We start from the raw sequence: 23,177 nt of genomic DNA, 5'->3' as shown, positions 1-23,177 counted from the left end.
CATACTGCCATAAATCTAAGTCAATCACTATTTATTTATTCATTTGTTTATAGCAGAATGCCTTTAGTGAGAACTTCAAATAATTTAATTTAGCTTTCTTTTCTTTTCTAATAATCTATTTCAGGTATACAAAAAGACATTAAAAAATGCAGCAATCATGTAGTTTCCACCGGTTTAGAAAATTACATAATTTAAGTCCCTTTGTATATCCTTTCAATCACACCTCCCTAAATTCCCTCAAAGATGATCACCATCCTGAATTTGTGTTTATCATTCCCAAGAATGTCTTATACTTTTATTTACCATCATTTTCAACCACTTGTTCTCTTGTCATCCTCTGCTATAGAGGTTATAACACTAAATCCTTGACACCCAGTTTCTCTTGAAGATCTGAAAGTCCATAGACTCAGTCATGACTAATGAGCATGGGTAAGTCTCTGGGTAGGATGACCTTTCCCAAATTAAAGTAAAGGCTTGCTATAGACAATACTTTTTGGTTTTCATATTTTTTTCCCTTCCATTTTTCTGGCTTGGAACATAGGCATGTTGCTGAGTTAACTATCTTGTCCTCACAACTTGACAATAATGAGGAAGAAAATTTCTGTGCTGTTTCATGGCAGAAATGAAGATGGAAATAGCTTGGTTACTTGATAACATTGTTGGACTGTTAGGACTGCTAGGACTGCCCAACTCAGACCCCTTGTTGCATGAGACATTTGCAGCATTGCATTTCATCAAGTCCAAGATGCCATAGATCATAAGACACAGCATTATTTTATGCATCATTAAGAAAGAAAAAAGATGTTGATAACTATACAATAATATAATGCTTTCTTTTCACATCATTGTAAATGATAACCTAATTTTATAAACAAAAAAATTTGAAAAACATGTTTCTAGGAGTCAGTAAAGTATTTTTTTAAAAACCTTTTTTTTTAAAACCTCCATTAGTTGAGTTCTCAAATACTTGCAATTGAACAGTTTCCTAATTGACGCCATTATATAACAAATAGACAAATTTAGATTGAAATTAATGTATCTGAAAGCAGGTAGGGAAGAAAATCGGGCTTTGCTAAGAAATCTGCTTTTTGCTCTAGGTCAGCAATCTATAGTGGCTGAGATCCAGAAATCTGCAAGCATGCTGTATTTAGACCTGGGGCTGTTTATTGGCAGATTTATTCTTTGCCTTTTTCTAGCCTGAGATGTAAGCCTCCAGGCTATGTTCCCCAGCCCTCTGGGTGAGCTATGACCAGCTGAGTTCAGCCAATGAGCTGCGTTACCTAGACAGTGGAGAAAGAAAGGAGGGAAGAATTGTATTCCTCCTCTTCTCTGTCATGAGTGGCATCTCTGCAACTGAAACTCCTCACCAGATCAGGCTCCTACCCAACAGGCCAGCCAATGTTGCAGGGTTTGCTTAGTGATTCCTGGCGCCTTGTCTTTTTGTTCTTCCATCCTAGGAGTGGTAGTGGCTTCATGCTTTTGTTCATCTCAGGATGGCTTCAGCATCCTTTATGTGGCTTCTCAGCTCATCCATCATCTGTGTAACCAATGCCTTGCATTAAAATCTCTCTGACACTTGGACTATTTAAAGTGGTTTTTTGGTTCCTTGACTAAAAACCAGGGATACTTTTTGAAAAGTTGAATTTTCAGTCCTAGGCTAAAATTATTCCATGCCAAGTCAAACAGATGGGATTCGTAGCAGGAGATATGACTGGAACTTGAGAACTCAAGTCTGATTCCCTGGGCCCCTCCCCAGCACCGAATGTAATAGACCCCCTGAGGAAGGGGTGATTATTCCCATTGTAAAATGCAGCTGGCATGCATCCTGAGGAAAGAGGGGAGATTTTAGTACTTCTCCTCCCCAGGTCATTGACTTAAAAGTCTCGAGACAAAATAGTCTTTATTCTTCTTGTTAAGAAGGAAGTGATCTACACATGTTCATGTCTCTTCCAAATAGAACTCATCATTACCTTCTTCACTCTGCACTTGAATACTTTGGGAATAAACATCTTTTCGGCTTAGATTGCTGGTCCATCTTGACCTGGCAGAAAAGAGTTTACCTCACCAGGTGTGATGGAATAGGAGGTGGATGCAGTAAGCAGGTGACATTTGGATTGCCTCCTTATGGGGAGAAGGTGAGTGCTTGGGTTAGTGACATTTTGAAATTGAAAATATGGGAAAAACAGTGTGTGTGGAAATAGAACAGTCAGAAAAGGACGGTAGACATTTGTGGTTTTATTGTACATCTCTTTCTCTTGCTTGATCTCTCTCATGCCCCCTCCTGTCTTTCCTTTCTTCTTTTCTTTCTTTTCCTTCTTTCTATCCCTCCCCGCATCCCCCACCTACCCACAAGAGCAACCCGATTTTCCTTGGGGAAATCACCTCTTTCCTACTCTTAGTTCATATGGTTTGGTGGTATTAACTCTGCCTTCAGGGATAAGCATTTGACTCAGGCCTGGCCAATTAAAACACTGTCTCTTCTTGTCCAAATCTTGCTGAGATGCAAAGCTCGATTTTTTTTTAAAGGAAAGCATTCATTATTGTTTATGCTGGACTTGGAGTTGTGAGGATGTAAGCCTGGACCTTTTCGCAACCGTCTTGCCATCCTGAGATCTGAGCCTGCCTGAGAATGGAGTCAAGGCACGGGGAAGCAAAGGTGAGAAACAGAAAAGAACCAATTATTGATGACATGGTTAACTTGTGCGATTCGGCTGTGCCTAAACCCAGAACTACCTTGTCAATTTTTCAGTTGTGTCAACCAGTGAATTCCTTTCCCTAAGCCTGTTTGAGATGTTTTCTTTCCCTCCTTTTCTTTTCCTTCTTCTTTCCCTCCCATTTGCCGAAAGAACCCTAAATATTATTAGAAAGTGTCTATAGGCTCATGCATATCCTGGAGCTAAACGTGACTTCAGTTAGAAGAGAACTTAAATGCTATTTATGTAAATAAAAGTCCTCTTTTTTTTTTTTTAAGATTTTATTTTTAAGTAACCTCTACAGCCAACGTGGGGCTTGAGCTCACAACATTGAGATCAAGAGTAGCACGCTCCACCCGCTGAGCCAGCCAGGTGCCCCAGCCCTCTTTCATTGTTACTGCACGCAAGGCAATGACTACAGCATTTGTTTTTAAAAATCTAAGGTCAGTGTGTTTTGTAAACTCCTATGATACGATGTTTTAGTTATGTTCAAGCTGCCAGTAAAGTTGATCCTAGGCAAAGTAACTGTACTTTGTCTATTATAGCAACTTAGGAAGTATATTTAAAAGATGTTACACTATCATTTAAACTCACAAATGTTCGTTAATATACACCCATGGCGGACACTACTCAAAGTATTGGTTTCCTCCTTCTTAGCAGGCAAATATTTTCTTTATGAAATTCTATGATCTCACAGGAAAATGACCTTTTAATATCACGTTCCAGCTTTCAATCTTCAGGACTTGATTTGTATTTAGTCAGCAGGCTAATAATCATGGACATTGCCTGTTTGTGAACAGTCTCGTTCTGCCTTACCATCAGAAGTTCTCTTTTCCATGGAATTTAATTTTAAAGGAGATGGCTGCTTTGTCATGTAAAGTTGACTGATAAACTGAAGATTTTTCAAAAGGTTGAACAGTGATTTCTTTAGTTTAAAAATAATGCTATTTGAGGTTTTTTGTTGTTAATTTTCCACTTAGCTTTGAAAAAAAATCAGAATTTTATAGTTGAAAAGGAATGTAGAGCTATTTCAGCCCACGCTCTTATTTTTGGGTGAGGAAACATAGTTACAGAGACATCAAATGGAAATAGTACATAAAATGTTTAAGAATTTGAACTGCCTCTGGCAACCACAGCATGGGAAGAAGAGGAGCTCCCAGTTTATTTGTACTTGTTTTTACTCTCATCTCTTCTCTCAAGTCTACGTCTGTGGGTGCAATTTTAGAATTACACATTTCTTTCTAATTTGTGTGTATTTTATTTATTTTTATCAATGTTGATTTTGTTTACTATCAAACTTCTAGAGTCATTGGATGGGGACCATATAGAATGTCGATTTTATTTTTGCTCCATTAATAACACGAATAAAAAGGATAATGCCACACATCTTTCTGGCAGAGGGGGGAAGGGACAATGGAACCCCAGCAACACACTTCAACAGGGGAGCAAGAACATTTGGTGAGAAAGGTTTCATTGCCTCCTCCCACCTTTTTCTTAACCTCTTTGACTCTCAAGAAGGAATGTGTAAATATTCCTCAGTGAAGCTGTGTTTACCTGGCCTTGTGTTCACTCAGACTTAGCCTGACCAAGTGTCCAGGCAAAGGCCCACCATGCCTGAGAAATAGGGAGGGTTTCTTCAGTACTTAGTGGTGCTGTGCATATAGGATTTTAATACAAACCTTCTAAGTGAACTAAAGAACATTGAAAAGAGACAAGACAGCATTTCACTAGTAGGAGAAGCTTTCCAGAGAACAAATCTGCCCATTGCTATTAATAGTTCTCAGAACTTTGTGATGTAGCAACAATATTGTTGGTGACTGAAAGTATGATTTCATACAAGAGAACCAGTTCCGAATTTTTTTAAACTATTTTTTAACACATGAAATTACACACAATACAAAATACTTGTTTTACAAGTTGAGATCTTTACAGTTATGGGTACAGTTACAGTAATGCAAGTAATATTAGTGCATTCACTTAGACAGGGTTATTTCCCTTCATTGGGCTTAACACAAAGCCAAGAATGAATTATTTGCCTAAACTGCTTTCTAGTCTTTGAATAAAAAAAAAGAAAAGAAAAATGAGTTCTACCTCCTGTATAATGTCAGAATGACAAACAATGCCAACAATTAAGTAGTCCGGTATCTCAATAAATGGGAGATTGGATTCCAACAGCTTTTACATTGTAAATCTTCAAGTTTTGGCTCCATTTTGTCTATCAAATTGTCATCATCTCAGCTTTCAGGAAAATTACGTCATCTTTGGTCATAGGCTGCCAAACAAACAGAAACTATAGACTACACCATGTTTTTCCAAAGAATCCTGTATTTTAATGAATAGCTGAATAAATAGACATTAATTATGAAATTCACATTAAGGTAGAAGAAAATCCAAACATTCTGATTGCTTTATCTCTTAAATTTGATAGCTACTACAAAACATACTATTTATGTTAGGGTAAAAATAAGCTGAATCACAGGAGTATAACTGGGAAGTACTGGCAGATATATACAGTAACATGGAGGAGTCATAAAATAAAAGTGTTTATATGTACATTTTTTTTCCTTTTTTGCATGGAGGAACACTGTTTTAAAAAATGGGAAAACACACAGTAGACCACATGCAACAAGAACCAATACAATGTGCACAGCAGTAGGATCAAATAAGACAAAAGAACTATGGGTTTAAAAAATAATTTGGGAGCGGGGAAAAAAAAAAGAAAAAATTGAAACCTGGAATGCTTTCTTCTTGAGGTTTCAGAATATAAATTTGTCTAACAAGCCTCTTGATAGTTTTCAAAAGTTCCCACTTGACCTTTTACGGTTTAAGTGTAGAGCTAAAAATAAACCATCATATTATACAAAACTTTGTATATTAGCATACAAAAGGTAACAATTTACTTTTTGTATAAAATATAACCTTTTGATAGTATATTTATTTCACATATGTATAAATATAACCCAAAGAATATGTTTTAAGTATTTCTACCAAAATATTCTTTACAAAAGTTTACAAAACAAGTCATTTATTCATATTTACAACCTAGCACAGAAAAGATTCTGGGCCAGTGACGTTGGTATTGTGTAAAAGAAAGAGAGTGCTTCTAGACATTTTAAAGATTGAGAGACGGCTTGGCAGAACTTTCAAAATATGATCTTTTTTAGAACAGATATTGAAAGACTTAGTTATTAAACAAGTTCAGTTAAATTACACCTAATAATTGAATATGTGGGTGTATAACTAAAAAGGCTGAAGATAACCTCTGTTCTTCTGTAATGAGGAAAACAAAAATGATATTTTGCATCCATTCCAAATCAGCACACATCCTCCCCATTTTACAGCTGATCTGTGTGTGGGTGCTGAGGTGACATGACTCAACAAAAACTTTCTTTGATACAGTGCTCAGCCCTGAGGGAGAAAACTGGGATATGCAGGGTCCCTCTAGCATGTGGTGAAGATACATCACATCAGGGAGCGAAGAATGAATACATTGCTACTGGAACAGATCACATTCTCTTTAGCTGTTTACCTAAATATGCCTAAATCAGGACAGATTGTTTTCTCTTTCAATTATGCCTTCCTTCAAACCCTGTGAAATAGATTTGTACGCAACCATACCCACCATTTCTTGTCCTGATCTTCTCTTTTTTATCTCCAATCAAAACAAGATACCTTCTTATCTCCGTTTTCTTACAGATCAGTCTCTGGTCATCAAAATAAGCAGGGAAGACAAGGCTCAATTTCACTCAGCATGGGAACTAACCAGCAGGCAATCATCACAATAAGCAACACCCCCAGGTTATTTGTGGCTAAACTCCTTTGTAGCCATGTCCAATGGGATGTTTTCTTTTTGAAATAGTGACATCGGATGCAGACGGGTATGCACTAATATTTCAATATGATTAGGACAAGCTGTGATTGTATCTAAGACTTGGAAATGGATTCAAGAATTGGTTATGGAAGCCCAAATAAAGTTGGAAAGCTCTGCGATCTTGTTTCATTACTAGACATGGCATGTTGCGGAAGTATGGCATATGTGGGAAAACTGACAAAGTGAGAGGTGAATCTGGGGAAGAAACTCTACAATCCACTGGATGTTCTCTAGTTTCTCTGGCTTTCCTCTACTTGGGGCACTGTTTGGTTACTCCAAACAAACCTATAACATTTCAATCTACCCTGGAAGTTTTAGGAAAATTAAATGAAAAGACAAGAGTGGGAAGATTAAATCACACTTATTATCTATTAGAGCAAATGAAGGAATTTGTTGCTTGTTGCTGGGAACTAGTACCTCCATATGATATGGGGTTTAACAAGCTACAAGCTCTATGACTTTTCTTTCAGGGAGGAAAGGAGCTTGGGAAGCCTATTTTACACAACTAATTACACATCAACACCACAGTTCTGTTTGGGCAAACTGGATACTGTGTCCTGGAGTTTAGACAGGGAAAAGTGATCCCAATATTTTACTTTCAGGTTTGAGATTTAAAACAAGCATTTGAACCGAGCACTGCAGTTACTTTCTGCTTCCACGTTTAAGCCAAGGTATCTTCACTTAGTCCAACTAAAAGTTAAGAGTTTGGCCTTTACAGAGTCCTTGTAAAATACAGCCTTTTAGTGCGTGGAATTTATTAATTCTCTCCCTCTTCTCCTTTAGGAGTTGTTCCCCAAGATTTCATCAAGATTGATGTCTTTCATCCAGTCATCGTTACCAGGCTCTGTCTTCAATAAAGAATCAATGAAATCAGCATCGCTGTTGAGGGCAGGGCCCAAGTTATCAGTTTGTTGGTTGAGAAAGTCAAAAGCTAAGTCACTGCCATGGTCAGTTCCTTGAAAAGCCCTGGAACTTTGGTTGGGTGACGGGAAACTGCCTGGTGTCAGGGATGGTGGCTGGCTTATGCCTGTCCTCGACTGACTCAACCCTGTTCCTGACTGGTTCAGATTAGGCAAAATTTGTGTGCTTAGCTGATTGGGTCTGAGGTTCAGACTTCTGAGTGGACCCATGGTTTGTCCATTTAATGTTTGGCTCAATTGGTTCATGGGTCTCATCTGCACTGCTGGTGTTAACTGGTTAGGAGGAACCACTGGCCTCTGGGAAAACTGCTGGCTGCCCACTGCCTGTTGCAATGACTGGTTTGGAGTATAGGCTGCAGGTGTACCCGTGGGGAAGCGGACTGCCGTGGACTTCAAGGCTTCCTGTTGTTTGGTTGTTGCTTCTTGAGAGGCCCAGTTTGGTGCTGTTGTGCTGGATGTGATCATTACATTCGACGTTCTCTGTGCTGGCATGCTTGCCATGCTATGGGTTAAATTTGGTCTTAATTGCTGTGAATTGCTAACAGGTCCAGCTCCAAAAGTGGCCACATTATTATTATTACCTGCCCCTAAGGTAGGTGGTCGTGGCATCAGAGGGTTGTTTTGGTTTGCTATCAATTGGTTTGCGTTTCTCTGTTGGGTCAGCTGATTCACTCCTGAAGTGACACTGTACGTGCCAGGTTGACTGCAAGGCAGATTTCCATACATCCCCATATTCTGAACTCCTGTGGGTAATGATGGCATTCTTGTCCCATGGGAAGTAGACATGAGGCTGGAATTCGAAGTCAAAATGGCATGTGTCGAAACTGGGTTTGCCAAAGCCTGGTTAGAGTTTAAACTCACGGTTGATGAGCCACCTGAGAAAAAGAAGATAATTATATTAGTTTACAACCATAGGTTATTTCCTCTTTCAGAGCAATTTGCAATAACTTATCCACTCTGAAACTGTTTTCAGGTGTAAGAATGAATAATGAGAAATAATCATCACAGCATCTTATATAAAAGAAGTAAGACAGGTTTTGGAGGGAAGTATTATCTAGGTCAACCGTTGGTCAAGAGTTTACATATTATAGAGAAAAAGGCTACAATAAAATGACTGTAGTTGTTAGGTTTTACTTCATTCCTCTTCTAGAGTCATTGAAGGGAGGTGATAGTCAATCTTTGTTTCATTCTGAATTAGCTTTACTCTGTTTCAAGACCAAAGACTAGAACTTTGAGTAACCAGCTGCTGTGAAATGCAGGCTACTGGCTACCCCAGAGTCCAAATAAGAAAGTGTGGATGAATCCTATACACGGCTACTAGATTAATATTCCACACCTATGGCATTGAAAATCACGTCCAGTTATTCATCCGTACCATCCCCATTCAAGAAGCTTCCATGAGTGGCCCCCAAGTGTCCAAAGGGTAAATTCCCATCTCTTTAAAAATCTGGAATTCAAGGTGTCCATGCTCCAGTGATGATTTCCACGTGGAAAGCCCTCTGCTCCAGGAGGTATAGTTACTATTGCATAGTTATCCACATGCCATGAGCCACCTTTGCTCATGCTATTTCCCTCTCATATGATGCCCTTTTTAACTCACCGAGCCCTACCTTTTCTTCAAAGCTCAGGTCAAAGTCTAAGCTCCTTCACTGAGTTTTGCCTGACACTCCAGCCTGCTCTTTCCAGCAGGATTTGCTCCTTGAAGTTTTCATTTAGCACTTAGCTTTTGTATTGGGAAATCCACGGAATCTCAAAGTGGAACCATCAGTCACAGGCTGCCGAATAGGGGGGCACCACATATCGGATAGTGATTAGTCAACATGTTAAAATCTTCCTGACTTGAGGAAATCAAAGTCATCATGGGAAGACATCTTGAGAAGCAAACATGGAATGTCAGAAAGATAAGAATAAATGCCTGGTAGATGATAAGTTCCACGGGGGAAAACATTTTTGGCTGTTTTATTCACTGTCCTATTCTTTAAGTCTAGTGGATGGTGCAAAGTAGGTATTTGATTGATATTGAATGAATGAATGAGTAAATGAGAGACTGAAGCAAATATGTAACTTGGAGAAAGATCTCTTTTAAAGTACTCTCCCTGCACAGATGCAGGGAGGCCCAGAGAATCAGAGATAAATAAGAAACAAGAATTAGACACACACAGAAATATCAGAACAACACTGCATGAGAAGAACATGGCTGTTGTTGTAGCTCCAGGGAACCCTGGAACTGCTTGGGGATAGCTAGCATGGCACACAGCCTGAGAGGCTGAAGTCCTTGCTATTTGTTTTAAAATGTCTCCCACTAGACTACAGACCCCTTGAAGGCTGAACAGTCTCTTGTATCTCCCTGTATGTCCAGATTGAGCACAGAGCCCTGCACTGGGAGAGCAGGAAGAGTTTGATAAAGAGGGATCAGAGTGCTCGAATAGCAGAGAGTTCACAGACAGCCGATGAGAGTAAGCAACATCATCTTGGTATCTAAGGGTTTCATGAGAAGGGAACAGATTATTATGAAAATGCTATGAGAAAACTTTAGAGGTTTTAAAATGCATTCCCTCTAGCTGCTCTCTATTTTGACAATATGCCCTGAGAAGATTTAAGAGGAGAGCAATAGTTTTAAACAACCACAATAGAGAGAATTTCCATAAAGGTCACAAAATAGTAATCACAGTTAATATTTTAAAGTTCCTAATATGTGGTTAAAATTGTTCCATGTGCTTTTCATACATCATTTCTAATATTAACATCTGGGCAAGGTGATTATTACTGCACTGAGATTAAAGTAAAAAATGATAAAAGAGTTTGTTGTGCTTGGTGCTTATTTCCTTCTCAGAAGACCTGGGAAGTACAATGCTCTAGAGTACTGATTCTTATCTGTTTGGGGGTTGGCAACTGGATGCCTAGGATCCCTCCCTTACGAAAACGCCCATACAACCCTGTGAAAGGGACTTGCAGGTGCCTACCAAGCATCCAACCTCCCTGTCTCCCTTAGAAACAGACCCTTGATTTGCAGCAATGTGCCCAGCTGAAAAACCACATTTCCCAAACTTCCTTGGTGATGGAGGGGTCCAGATGAATAAATTCTGGCTAGAAGTAGAAGTTATTAGGTGAGAGTCCAAGAAAACTATTTTATTTTTTTAAAGATTTAATTTATTTATTTGAGAGAGATAGAGAGAGAGAGCACAAGCAGAGGGAGCAGAAGAGGCAGAGGGAGAAGCAGGCTCCCCACTGAGCAGGGAGTCCAATGCAGGGCTCAGTCGCAGGACCTGGAGATCATGACCTGAGCTGAAGGCAGACAGACATTTAACCAACTGAGTCACCCAGGCGCCCCCTCAAGAAACCTCTTTTAAAAAGAGAATCTGACTCATTTGGGAGGGCATTTTGCCTTTCCCTTCTTTGATCCTTTTACCTGGAATACGATGTGAAGGATGGCGGTGTGGTGGCCACAAGGCAATCCTTAGGGTTGAAGCTCCATGTGAAAGAAGGTGGAACAGAAAGACGAAAGAAGCCTGGACCCCTGACAACACTGTACAGCCACCTAATCAGCCTGAGACTGCCCTTCTTGAAATTCTTTTATGTGAATGGCAAAAGAAAAGCCCAAACACCCACCTTGAATTTTGTATAATATTTCCAAGGGCTCCTAGCTTCCCCCGAACCCACTGACAGGCCATGGTGTAAGAAGTCATGTTCCAAATGGACCTCCGTCTTGTCTTTCAGCCATGTTGAGGCCGCATGGAGACAAGAGGATCGGGCTTTATGCAAGTTCCAAGAGGGAGGAATGTCTGCTTACCTTACATGATCTGGGTCAGGATACCTTGCTGGGGGGAGAATGGTTGAACCGAGGAGTTAGAAATATCTAAGCTCTCTTGAGCTCTCAGAGGTCATTCGGAGGGCATTGAGATATGTGAATGGAGGACAAGAATCAGCAAGAAATGATGAAAGGACTAAAAACCACTCACGTTCGGTCTTGATCTGCAAGTTAAATGGGAGCTAGTACAGGATTCTAAGAAAGATGCTGCACTTCCATAGGAGGAGGGGAGAGGAGGAAATGTTAAAAACTGAACAGTTTTTTCTTCTACAGTTATGATTTTTACTGATTTTTTAAAAGATTTTACTTATTTATTAGAGAGAGAGAGAGTGCATGCAGGAGCAGGGGTGGGGAGGAGTAGAGAGAGGAGGAAAAGCAGATTCTCCACTGAGCAGGGGGCCCAACGTGGGGCTCATTCTCAGGACTCCAGGATCATGACCTAAGCCAAAGGCAGACACTTAACCTACTGAGCCACCCAGGTGTCCCTATTTTTACTGATTTTTAAGAATACTTACCAGAATACTGAGCAGCAGTTGGCTGCATACTGCTCGCATTTCTTCTTTGGTCTTTGTAATCTGGGGGTGGCCTTGTCAAATGTCTGTTTATCTGATCCTGCGGAGCAATCTTCTCCTTGAAAACACAAATGAAAACGTATGAAGCTGCGTGCTTTCTTTCCCACTTGTAAACACCTACAGGCTATCATTCAAAAAAGTAAGACTGTAAGAACAATTTCATTGCCACGGTTGCGGATCACATACCTTATTTACTATTGTTGCTTCAGAGACCAGTCTTTTCAATTTCAATAAATTTCCTGCGTGGAAGTGTAATTTCTACCTCTTCTTAATACTCAACGCGTGTTTTGGGTCTAGCAACTAATCTCATTTATTTTGCAATTAGATTTCAGTGAGAGCTAAATTCCTGTGATTTTTGAGATGGTGTTTCTAGTTTTATTTTGTAGCCCACCTGATAATGCTTTGGTAACTATTATTTAATTCTGGTCCCATGGAGTGTGGAAGGTATAGGAGTAGGGTTGCCAGAGAAAATACAGACATTTGGGAATTTTGTATTTTTATTTGTTAAATCTGGCAACCCTAGATAGGAGGAGATGCCAGGATATAACCTATCAGGTACTGGTAGGGGCACTACACACATATTGCCTCATTTTCCCTTCTCTAAAACAACCCTTGAAGTAGTGTGATTATTCCCACTTAATAGGTGAAGAAATGGAAGCTTCCTTAGGCCAAGTAACTTACCAAAGATCAGAGTGGTACAACAGAAACTGAATCCTGAGTCAAAGACTTTCCCTGCCACACAATACAATACTTGCTTCTCTGTTTTTCTGTGCCCCATTCTCAAAGCACAGAAGTTTCCCAGGCCCACTTCTTTTCTTCCTTCTGGAATCTGCCACCTTCAGATCTCTAGAGTAGGTGAGTTTGGGAGCTAAGAGAGGAAATAGGTACGTTCTTTTTATATTGTCAACGCCTTTAGCCAAAGACCACCAGGAACACACCTCCTGGGTTTATTACTCATTGCAGCAAGGGAGAATGCACATCATGGGGGACCATGTGGTGTCTCAGTACCAGAGCGGTAGAAAGAATCTATCCTAGGATTTGGGCATTGATTGGGTGATTCAGGGAGGGCCTAAGGAAGTAATGATTTGTTCTACGTTGTAAGCTGTCAAAGTGAGGTTGATTCTATCATTGAGTAAAGAAGTAGCAGTTGCTTATTGAGCAAAAGGGGCGTTTGTATTTTGGGTGTTACAGAGTGACCTTGTGTCTGTATTTAGATACAATTATGAAGTGGCCTTATTTTGTCTCATTTTATCACAGTCTCAGAGTAACCCCATCTCAGGTTGGTATTCTATCAGATTGTTTATGTCTGACAAAAACCAAAAGGGCCTGGTTGCGAGTGTCATATCCGTTCTGGACATTAGGGACTGTGTTTTTTCTTTCTCAACATGGATCAGGAAGTTTTTAGAATTGCTTTACTGCACCTCTGTATGCACCCCAAAGCAACCCCCATTTTCAAAGATAAACATAACTGGCATAGGTAGACAGAGAATGATATAATTATAGGAAAGTCACTAAATAAAAAAGAAAACCGTGTAAAGATAGTTGGATAAATTAGATGGAAGCCAAATGTGCACTGGCCAACTTAGACCCCACTTGAACCATGTATTTCTTAGTTTCCCATCAAACTCCAAACCTTCTAAGTAGAACAAATCTACTATTTTAAAAAAATGGCCTTAAAACAACAACAAACCAAGCTCAAATTCTTGTTTCTAAGAAAAAAACTTGAAAGACTCACAGGGGTTTTTGGGCATCAAGTATTCGTATAAAACACAATTTTGATGAGCTAAGTGTAAATGAATCAGAAACATATGGATTACATTTCTTTTAAATATGGGTTTACAAATTAAGGGAAAAAGTGGTTGGTGAATGTCTTTATGGTTTTGCCCAAACCCTAAATGTTTAAGAAACAGCTTGAGATGTTCCATGAACCCAAATGTGGTGATGTTCAACCATTCCTGTTGTAAACTATTGTGCAAGCTGACAGTTTTGATATTTTTGCCAAGCATGGGACTTTCTGAATTCTTCTCTTTTTCAAAAGCATCTATCATTTTTTCTTATGTAATTAGGTGTTTCTGCTGTTTATATTGAAGAAAACAGGATTTGTGCGTGTGTGTGTGTGTGTGTGTGAGAGAGAGAGAGAGAGAGACTCAAAGAGAGACAGAGAGACTCAGAGAGACAGAGACAGAGAAGAGAGGATCAGGCTCTTGGTTCCCCATTAAAGACTAGATCTCATATCTGAACTTATTTTTGTGTATATTCAATCTACTTACTGACTTTTTATTTCTTTGAGGGCTAAATTAGGTTGTTCAAAGGGTTAACAATACATTTCTGGAAACTTGAGTTTCTTGAACTACTTGTTCACAAATGAGTTAGATTTAATGGCCTGGCATATGGACTATTATGGAACTGCCATGTTGTCACCTCATGCTGAGGAGTAGCAAAGACCAGATTGCAACATGGAATGCGGACTGCTCTCATTCCCATTCTATGCAAGAGGATGACAGTCCCATTCTGTGTAAGTGTAAACTCAAAGGCTGTCCCTGAGACTGTTTCTGTGCAACGTGAAACTGAAATTCTCAACTAATGTCTCATGATCTTGGACCCAATAATTCAACCCAATAACCTGGACCTGAAACCCACTATAGAAATAATCTCTGTTGTGCTTATCTGTCCTGCATCAGTTTTGCCATCTCAAAATGTGAAATGTAGATAATTCTAGGACCTCCCTCATAATTCCCATTGCAAGGACTAATCCTTTACCTCTATAAAAGCTTGGCGTGGCACCTGGCACACAGAAGGTGCACAAAATGTGTTGGTTATCGTGATGCCCCTAGTGTTACGTACTACTCATCCTTCCTCTTTGTATTTCATTGGTGGTAGAATAATGGGGAGTAAGGATAACGCACTTTCATGAGAAAACATCTCAATTTAGGAGCCTTTCTGGCCTTGCCAACTGACTGGAAATGACTACAAAGCATATGCTAATATAAAGCCATATCAAAGACTGTTTCTTCCTGGATATGCTAAAAAGCACAGGCACCCTCAATGGCGTCCAAACAAAGAGAAATGTGAATGGTTTATAAAAATCACAAAAACAGCAGTCCCATTTCTCATTCATCTCTCACAGCTTATGCCACTGCCCTTTGCACCTGTCCCAGCAGTGACTCAACTGGGGCCCAATGAGAGTTAGGCCAGTGCCAGGACATGACCCTCGGGGCACGTTTCCTTGCCTTTTAATCAGAGCTGAAAATTCAGAAATTCAACCTCTGCACGTTACAATTCAACACATTAGAAGTACTGATGGGAATAATGAGACTCAATCTTAGATTGTATGTTTTTCTCTCCTACCGCCCTCGTTTCTAAGCTATTTAGTTGACAGAGATCAAAAAAAGGGAGTGAGTTGGTGGGACAGCCATAGTTTACAAAACTTACAGAAGATTTATAGAAGAAATTGGTTGTGTCACTTTGTGATCCAGTCCATGGCACTCCTACACCTGATACCTTTGGGCAGTACTCAAGGTCACCTGTAAATTTATTGCTCACTATTCCTTATTCATCTCTCACTATTTCTTCTTACCTGCTCTAGACCCCAAACTTATTCTGTTTGTCATTCCTTAAAAATTATGGATGATTATGTTACTATTTACACTTTTCATTGTGTATTAAATATTTCAGAATATAATCTCAAATCCACCAACAAATATAAATATATTAAGGAAAAAAATCACTCGGGCTGTACCTTTTGTTGTCTGGCTCCTCCTCACCTACTCTATCAGAATCCTATAGTCTTCAAGGTCAAAGTCAAAGTCAAACTGTACCTCTTCCTGGAGACTGTCTTTAATCTCTCCAAACTGAATGTTGTCTTTCCTCCATTACATTTTCCCTTACTCTGGTCATATGTTATTGTAATGCAAATTTGAGTTTAGTGCTTCCTTGTTTCAAATCCTTAAAGTCCTCTCCACTGCTTTTCAGACAATGTAAATTTATCAAGCTCTACCTCTGGCCTCTCACCTCTGGCCTCCCTGCCTATTACTTCCTTATCCTCTACTTCCACCTACTGCATCACATGCAGTATACGGTATTGTTTCTTGAGTCTTTGAATATGCGGTTCTTCTGGCTGAACGCCCCGTGCCCCCCCCCCCACCTTCTCCCATCACCTGCTTCACCGTCAAGGCTTCAGTAGACATAACTTCCTCTCTGAAACCATTTCTAGTACTTGCCACATCATAGCATTTAATCACCTACCTTCCAATCATCTATTTATTTCACATCACTGTGGGCTCTAAGCTCCTTAAGGACAAAGACAGGGTCTACCTTATTTATTGCCATTTATAGCCTATTAATATTTACTGAATGAATGATAGCACTTATCACACCCCAGATTTCTGAGTTTTATTACAAAGCTCCTTGAGCATAAACAATTTTTATTTTGTTTTTCACATCTCTGTGTACCTTGACTCTATCAACCTGGAGATGATTAACTCTGCCCCTTTTTTCTTTCATTTGGCCAAATCGTCTGAAGGGAGAGAATGAAACTTGGAGATGGGGCTTGGTGTTCGGAGGCCAGAGGGGTTTGAACCCGTGCCTGAGTGTATGGCTGAGGACACGGAAGGGAGAGAGAAGCAGGGCTAATGCTCTGGTACTGCTGGGGAAATAACCACCTTGCCTTTCTTTAAGGCCACTTAATGATGGTGAAAGTTGGAAATATATCCTCAGTTTTCTTTAAAAACATCCCCCCTTCTGAGATGCTTTATTTTGGAAGCCAAATCTTAAGTTTTGAAACTCCATGCTGGCTTTTACAACTGTTTTGGAAACTCCTTTTATCTCTAAAATCAACTTGGATTCAAGCTGATTAAAGTTCTGTCCACAATTTCTGCCCCTCAGGCTTGCAGCACAAAAATGGCTCCTTTTGCCTGATTCAAATACCCATGCTGCTGGTTCTTAACATTCCTGGGCTGGGCAGGGCTAGTTAGGTGGGGTGCCATGCATTCCAACTGTCCAGCAGCTGGTAAATCAAGTGGGTTTTTTTCTTTTTCTGCAGCACTTTAACTTAGGTACAGAATTAGCTTCTCTTATAGCCAGGATACTCTTGTTGCTCTCACCTAAGTAGGCACAGAGAAAAGGGCAAGGACCGGAAAGGGGAAATCATGAATTCCCTCTGTTAGGCCAATAGGTACGTTCAGTAGAAATTAGGAGAAGGTTTTACCGCATCAACCAGCATCTGCTGCTGGAGGAGAAGCTGCTGTTTCTGCTCCAGGATCTGCCTCTGTAGAGTCTGTTTCTTTCCCATCAATTGCTGATTCAACAGTGATTGCGGGGAGTTCATGTAACCACTTCCGCTGTTTGGATTTGAGCAGGGGTTGGGACTTGGACTGGGGCCTGTGTTCTGGCCTACCACAGAGTGTTGATCCTAAAGAAGAGAAGGGGGTGGGAGGGGGAAGCTACTGTGAATTAAAAGAAGAAAAATGTAGCACAAAGATCATAAGCTTAGATTCCGAACATTTTTCATCTTAAGATCAAACATGGTTAAATGGGTTGGAGATCAGAGAATTGCCTTTTAAATGTAGGAGAAATAAATGCATATTACAGCAACCAAAGCAGCTGGGTTAATGACATTAGGGCACTGGAAAAGCTCCCATATGATTCTGATGGTGGAGCCTCCACATTCCAGAAGGCGTTTATGGAACCTCAAAGAAAACAACCATAAAAACATATGGCAAACCTCTCAATTGCTCAGGAACAAACACATCATAAAGTAACAAGTTCTTCCTTTTCCTTAAAGTTAGCACATATCATTGCTGATCCTGCAACGAAAATTGTTTTAATGCATATGTTTAAAAGTTGAATAACCATTTTGGTCAGAAGGGGCCTAGCTTTCTGTGATAAGATGGGAAGACCTGTGAGTTTCTGTTTTACAAACACTCTGAAACCTGGAAGGGACTTTACTTTTCAGAGACTTGTCAATTTTGGTCCCTGGTCGGGAAATCAGGAATTTCAGTGTATCAATCAATAAAAGAACACCCAACAGACAATGAGAAAGTATTGATTAGAAACTCAATGTTTATAGTGGTAATATTGGCTATTGGTGAATTGCCATTCTAACTCAAAGTCTCTACCAATATTAAGGCATTGCCCCTGCAGGGCAGAAAGCTAAAACTAACCCAGTGTTTTCATAAATTCCCAATGCCGTGTTCAGGCTTGTACACTGTTGGGGTTACAAGAACTCTTCCCACCTTGAAGAATGTATCTAATTAAGGAAGAAATGGCATGCTTACATGTAAAAACACAAGAAAATACAGAATCAAGTCTTAGATATGATACACGTACTAAGTCAAAAGTCCTCACACTTTGATGATATTCATTGGGTAAACAGATGCTCTGGCCTTGCTCCAGAAATTCTGAGGCTCTAGACTGGGTCCCTGGTCAGGAAATTCTAATACTCATTGGTTCAGGGTATGCTCTTTGAGAAACACTGGATTATAGGAGCAATAAAATCCAACTTCATTCCCCATCTGGACTATGAAGTTACAAGAGATTAAAAAGATAAAGCAACTCTCATGATGCCTGATGAGCAGTCATATATACTCCATTTGTGGAAAGTCTCCTCCCTTTTACCTCCTTCTTTTTCTCTAGTTATCTACAATGCAAAAAAAAAAAAAAGCCACCAGTCCACAGCCCGGAGAAATAGGAAATATGGCCTTGCTTTAGCAATTCCTAGGGCTACAGAGCTCACCAACTACCCCAAAAGCAAAGGGATGCAAAATAATCCTAAAGATGACCAGGCACAGAACCTTACTACAGGCCTCAATGTGTTAAGTGATTGATGACATTTAATCCTCCCAACGAAACAATGAGCAAGAACTAGTATTATCGTCCCAGTTTTGCAGATGAGAAACCTGAGCTCAGAGATCACACAAGTAGTTGAGGAAGATTTGAGGCCAGGTCTGTCTGACTTCAGAATTCTTTCTCAACCACTGTACCTGTTGTTTCTCAGCTAAGGGGAGACGTGTTGAGGAAGAAGGTGCTTGTCCTTCTAAATTGTGCAGACCCACCTGCCCATGGAGCAATTGGTGATTGAGCACCCTCCGCAGGGGTGAGCACCCTCAGTCAGGCACGTGGAGGGGAGTGTGGTGGGGAGAAGGGCAGGCTGTGGGGTCTGGGAGGGGGGCGGTCCTCCTCACCACTTCACTAAAAATACCAGGAGCCATCTCCGAGCAGACACATCCTCCGTGCAGCTTTAAATAACCAGCCTCCGACACCTCTGCACACAATGCCCAGTCAGTTCTCTCCAAGTTAAATCCGTCTTGGTTCTTGGCGGAAAAGGTTCACCCCACATGTCCTACAAGCCACGAGGGATGTGGGCCTGGAGACAAGCGCGCGAGGGTCATTAACACAATGGCAGTGGATGATCTGTGCCTTGAGCGCTCTTGGGGGGCAGGTAGAGAAGGAAGTACCCAGAGGACTGAGCGTGGAATCTTTGTCCACCCACACAAACAAGAGGGAAGCAGAGCCCATAACAGGGAGAAACGTGGAGGGAGGGGTCAGACAAGAGTAAAGATGACCAAAAGTGATGCTAGAAGAAATCAAGGTGAGAGAGAATATAGTGGAGGCAGTGGTTGGCCCTTCACTCTCCACCCTCAAGCAGAATGGAAACCATCTGCTCTTTTCTGAGATATAATAATTTGAAGTTTAGTGCAAGACTGTGTGTGAAAAGAGGATTTCATGTTTTAAGAAGCCGGCTGACAAACATACACAAAAATTCAATGCATTTTTCTTCTCAGTCTTCTTTGCACGGTCACACAGTGCACAAGATCATGAGCTCTGTAGATGAGCCTGTCGGAATTCCTATCTCGGGTCTGGCACTTATTGGCTGCGTGATCTGGGAAAAGTTAATTTACCTCCACGAGCCTCAACATCCTTATCTGTAAAATGGGCACAATAACAGTACTGACTTCATGGGGTCTCTGTGAGAATGAGAGGAAATGATACAATGCCAATAATGTGAAGCACAGAGTTCGCACTTAATAAGCGAGAACTGCTCATAATTGTTCGTGTATTTCCACACACAGGAGCAGGAGTCTGTTTTGTTTCTTTAGTATGAAGCAGGACTTGCAGATGGCACAGAGCTGTTCCGTGTTGACTCATCAGAAATGCAGAGGTCTCCATTGCATTGCAGAGACTGAGCTACTGATGGACTCGGGAAATGACTACATCCTCCTACTTGGAGATGTCGGAAGAGGAGCTGAGAGCCATTCTCTGATGGAAGATCTTTTGGAGGGGGCTTCCTTCTTCCAGGTTAGGGGTTTGGCTCAGGGCCCTGATACATTGTTTTGTTCTGTGCTGGTTTTTATTTCTTAATATCCAATTATTTATTAATAGAGGAGCCAATATACACTTACTAAGTATTGCGCCTTAACTTCTTCATTTGTAAAACTGAAGTAATTATATTAATGACATAAAACTAAACCAGATGAAATTTAGAACAGTTCTAGGCACTTTGTAGGTACTCGATTACATTTTAGCAATTAATATTTGTCTTCTTTATTATTTTGCCTATGGCAGAGATGTTTTAGAAACAATTATGTCTGTGAAGAAGTTTATGCTGTAAGTGTATTCGGATTGCATATGCAGTGTGTTTAGCTCCCATCATATTTTATTTTTGTTTTTTGTTTTCTTAATTCTGCAACTTTAATGTAACACTGATACCAAAAACATGAAAACACGACAAAAGCACACAATGAAAGCAGGAAGGGCAAAGACAGCTTCCTCTCGCGTGCCATCTTGGATGGGCAGGTCGAAGGTGCCCAGAGTGCTGTGTTAAAAAGGAAACTGAGGAAGCTCTCTGGTCTGGTGAGCGACTGCTGCAGGTCATCAGCGTTGTCGGATCTGGGAGAAGTCGACACTTGTTCTGGCGGCATTTCTGGTCTGGACAGTGGAGCTGGTGCTGGGCCCATCTAGAATGTGGTGCTGGCCCCACCATTGGAGCCAAGGCAGATGCCAGCTCTCCCAGCAGTTCTGTTGGCATGGTCACCATACAGAATGTACGGATGGTACCTGGCCCAGAAGGCCAAGGGAATCCCAGCCCAGCGAATGCTAAAATCTCCATGTTCATCTGGGCCCTCATCTGGGCTCTGGCATGTTCCACAGCCATGTCCACCTCCATCGTCTTGAATGCATCATCCACAGCCTCCAAGAAACGAGCCTTCCCTTCCTGGGGTCTCAGTTCTGATGCTGGGTGATGAATCTCAGCACACTCATCTCGCTGTTCTCGTGGAGGGCTCTCAAGCCCCAGAGAAATTCATACTTGGGTGGGCTACTATTGAGTACTTCTTGTACTCCTGGTACATCAGTGCGAGAGGACGATAAACGCTTGCGTCCAGCCAGGCAGACCTGTTGTACCAGTGGCTCCCAGGTGGCCCTTTCCCAGCCCCAAGGCTGCATCTCAGTTCTTGTGGGGGGCTGTCCTGATCCTCCAGCCCATGCCTCACACCCACGCTCATTCCCAGGGTTTCTGCCTCCAGGATTGAGCCCTACAAAGCCTTTGGCTGCTGGTCCTATCCAGAAGCCATGTAGAGGTGCAGGGTGGGACATGTGTAGGGTGTCTGTTCATAGGAAGGCCACACGTTTTGTGCCCTTTTTCACATCAAACCCAGATTCCTGTTGGGTGTGTTATAAACAGAGAAGCCATTTCTTCAGGCTCCCTGCTCTGAGCACACCCCATGCTCCCATCATATTTTTAAACACGAGTTGTGCCTTCCAGTGAGCCACAGTCCCCACTATTTCTTATTTTATTATATCTGCCCATTTCCCTCATTTCTATTACTTGCCTGGCTTATGTAGGCATTTGAGGTTAAGATCTCTGGCTTATAGTTTATCTGGGAATCTAAGATGCACACATCACATACCCTATGTACATCCTCACTCAAAGTTACTGCAGGAAAAAGCAATGCACAACAATTTCCATTAAATAGTATGATATCTACTGGTGCTTTAAGATTAAAATCCAGGTCGTCTAATGCCTAATCTAGTCACCTATGCATCCGTCCATCTATCCATTCATGAATTTCGATAAATTTTACTGAATATCTACAATATGCTAGGCAGTTTTCTATTTTCTAGAGATTAAAAAATTACTTAGAAAGGGGAAAAATGAAGAGAAAGAGGTGGGCAGAATGCTTAGTGTTGGCAAAATTGGCGAACTTCAAAATAATTTCCAGGGAAATCTGGAAAACTAGCTTCCTCTAAGATTTAGAAAAGATCTGCATACCAAGAAAATGTAACTACGTCCCTTTCTCTCTCTAATCAAACAGATGGACGGTGCTAAATTTAGTTTCATTCCTTCACAATACCAAAGGATATAAAAATAAGAGATAAGCTCTCTTCTGGAATTTTGTACAAGATTTTTAAGCCTTGTAGCTTCTGGCCCATGGGCCTCACCATGTACTCTACCGTACACATTCTTTCATTTCATGATTGAAGTAATATTTGGCTGCTGCTACATTTTTTTGCCCTTATGTTAGCTATGAAACATGAAACACCTCCTTACACAGGCTTGCTGTCATTGCCAAGATGTTGTGCAAACTTTAGTACATAAAATATTTTGAAAGAAAAATATGCTCTGCTGCGTTGGCTTTGATTTCCATATTCAGCCTCACTCTTTGCCTTCCGTTCAGCCCATGTAGAACTTGGCCTAATACAAATCAATCTGGTTCTATTTCAACACTCATGGTCTCCTTAAAGCTTGTGAAGACCATGGTAAAAATGGCAATCCTCAGCCTGTAGATGAAAGAGTGTGTGTGTGTGTGTGTGTGTGTGTGTGTGTGTGTGTGAGTGATTGTGAATGATCTAGGTCATTTCCACTGATGCAGTCTTTTATGACAGAAAACCCAGTTTTCTAGAGAAACTGGACTTGAAGGCTGATTTGGCAGCTAATAACAGCCATATGATTGGTTCAAATCATGAACCTGAATGATCTTTCATTTTATGAGTGTATGTATTTTCTCTTTCCACCAATAAAATCACAGTATTTGATGCTAATCTACAAAATAGGCTTCTGATCCTATCCTCCCGGGATTTAATATACATTTACATTTAATACACACTTACAGTTTTTCACATTTGCATGTGTGTGTCTGTATGTATTTAAGAGTTTAAAGTCCATTATAATATTAGTGAAGCCACTGAGTTAGAGTAGTACACCAGCGCTGAGATACGGTTAAAAAAGTACTGTATGGTGACTAACATAATATAATAAAAAATATTATTATAATAAAAAAATTAAATTGAAAAGAAAAAAGATTCTTGCTCCTGCTT

At 40.6% G+C, this 23,177-nt stretch overlaps 1 protein-coding gene and 1 non-coding gene across 3 annotated transcripts in view; both read right to left on the bottom strand.

Annotated features, from left to right (window-relative positions):
* Nucleotides 1-4,536: 4,536 nt before the first annotated feature.
* The window catches only part of MAML2 (mastermind like transcriptional coactivator 2), a 331,734-nt gene continuing 313,093 nt past the window's right edge, over nucleotides 4,537-23,177 (bottom strand). The window contains exons 3-5 of one of the 2 annotated variants that reach the window (XM_008688387.2): nucleotides 17,071-17,274; nucleotides 11,808-11,922; nucleotides 4,537-8,359 (exon numbers count right to left, since the gene is read on the bottom strand). In XM_008688387.2, the coding sequence (XP_008686609.2) occupies nucleotides 7,344-8,359; nucleotides 11,808-11,922; nucleotides 17,071-17,274 (1,335 nt within the window). In that variant the 3' untranslated portion in view covers nucleotides 4,537-7,343. The remainder of the gene's footprint in view (nucleotides 8,360-11,807; nucleotides 11,923-17,070; nucleotides 17,275-23,177) is intronic. The other variant, XM_008688388.2, reaches the window with a different exon arrangement.
* On the bottom strand, nucleotides 21,454-21,583 carry LOC121102962. The gene has a single exon (XR_005835119.1). It is a non-coding gene; the product is annotated as a small nucleolar RNA SNORA11 (small nucleolar RNA).

This window comes from Ursus maritimus, unplaced genomic scaffold (genome assembly GCF_017311325.1).
Source record: "Ursus maritimus isolate PB19 unplaced genomic scaffold, ASM1731132v1 scaffold_16, whole genome shotgun sequence".
In the NCBI taxonomy this organism is placed as follows: domain Eukaryota; kingdom Metazoa; phylum Chordata; class Mammalia; order Carnivora; family Ursidae; genus Ursus; species Ursus maritimus.
This window is presented reverse-complemented; position numbering and strand designations above follow the sequence as displayed.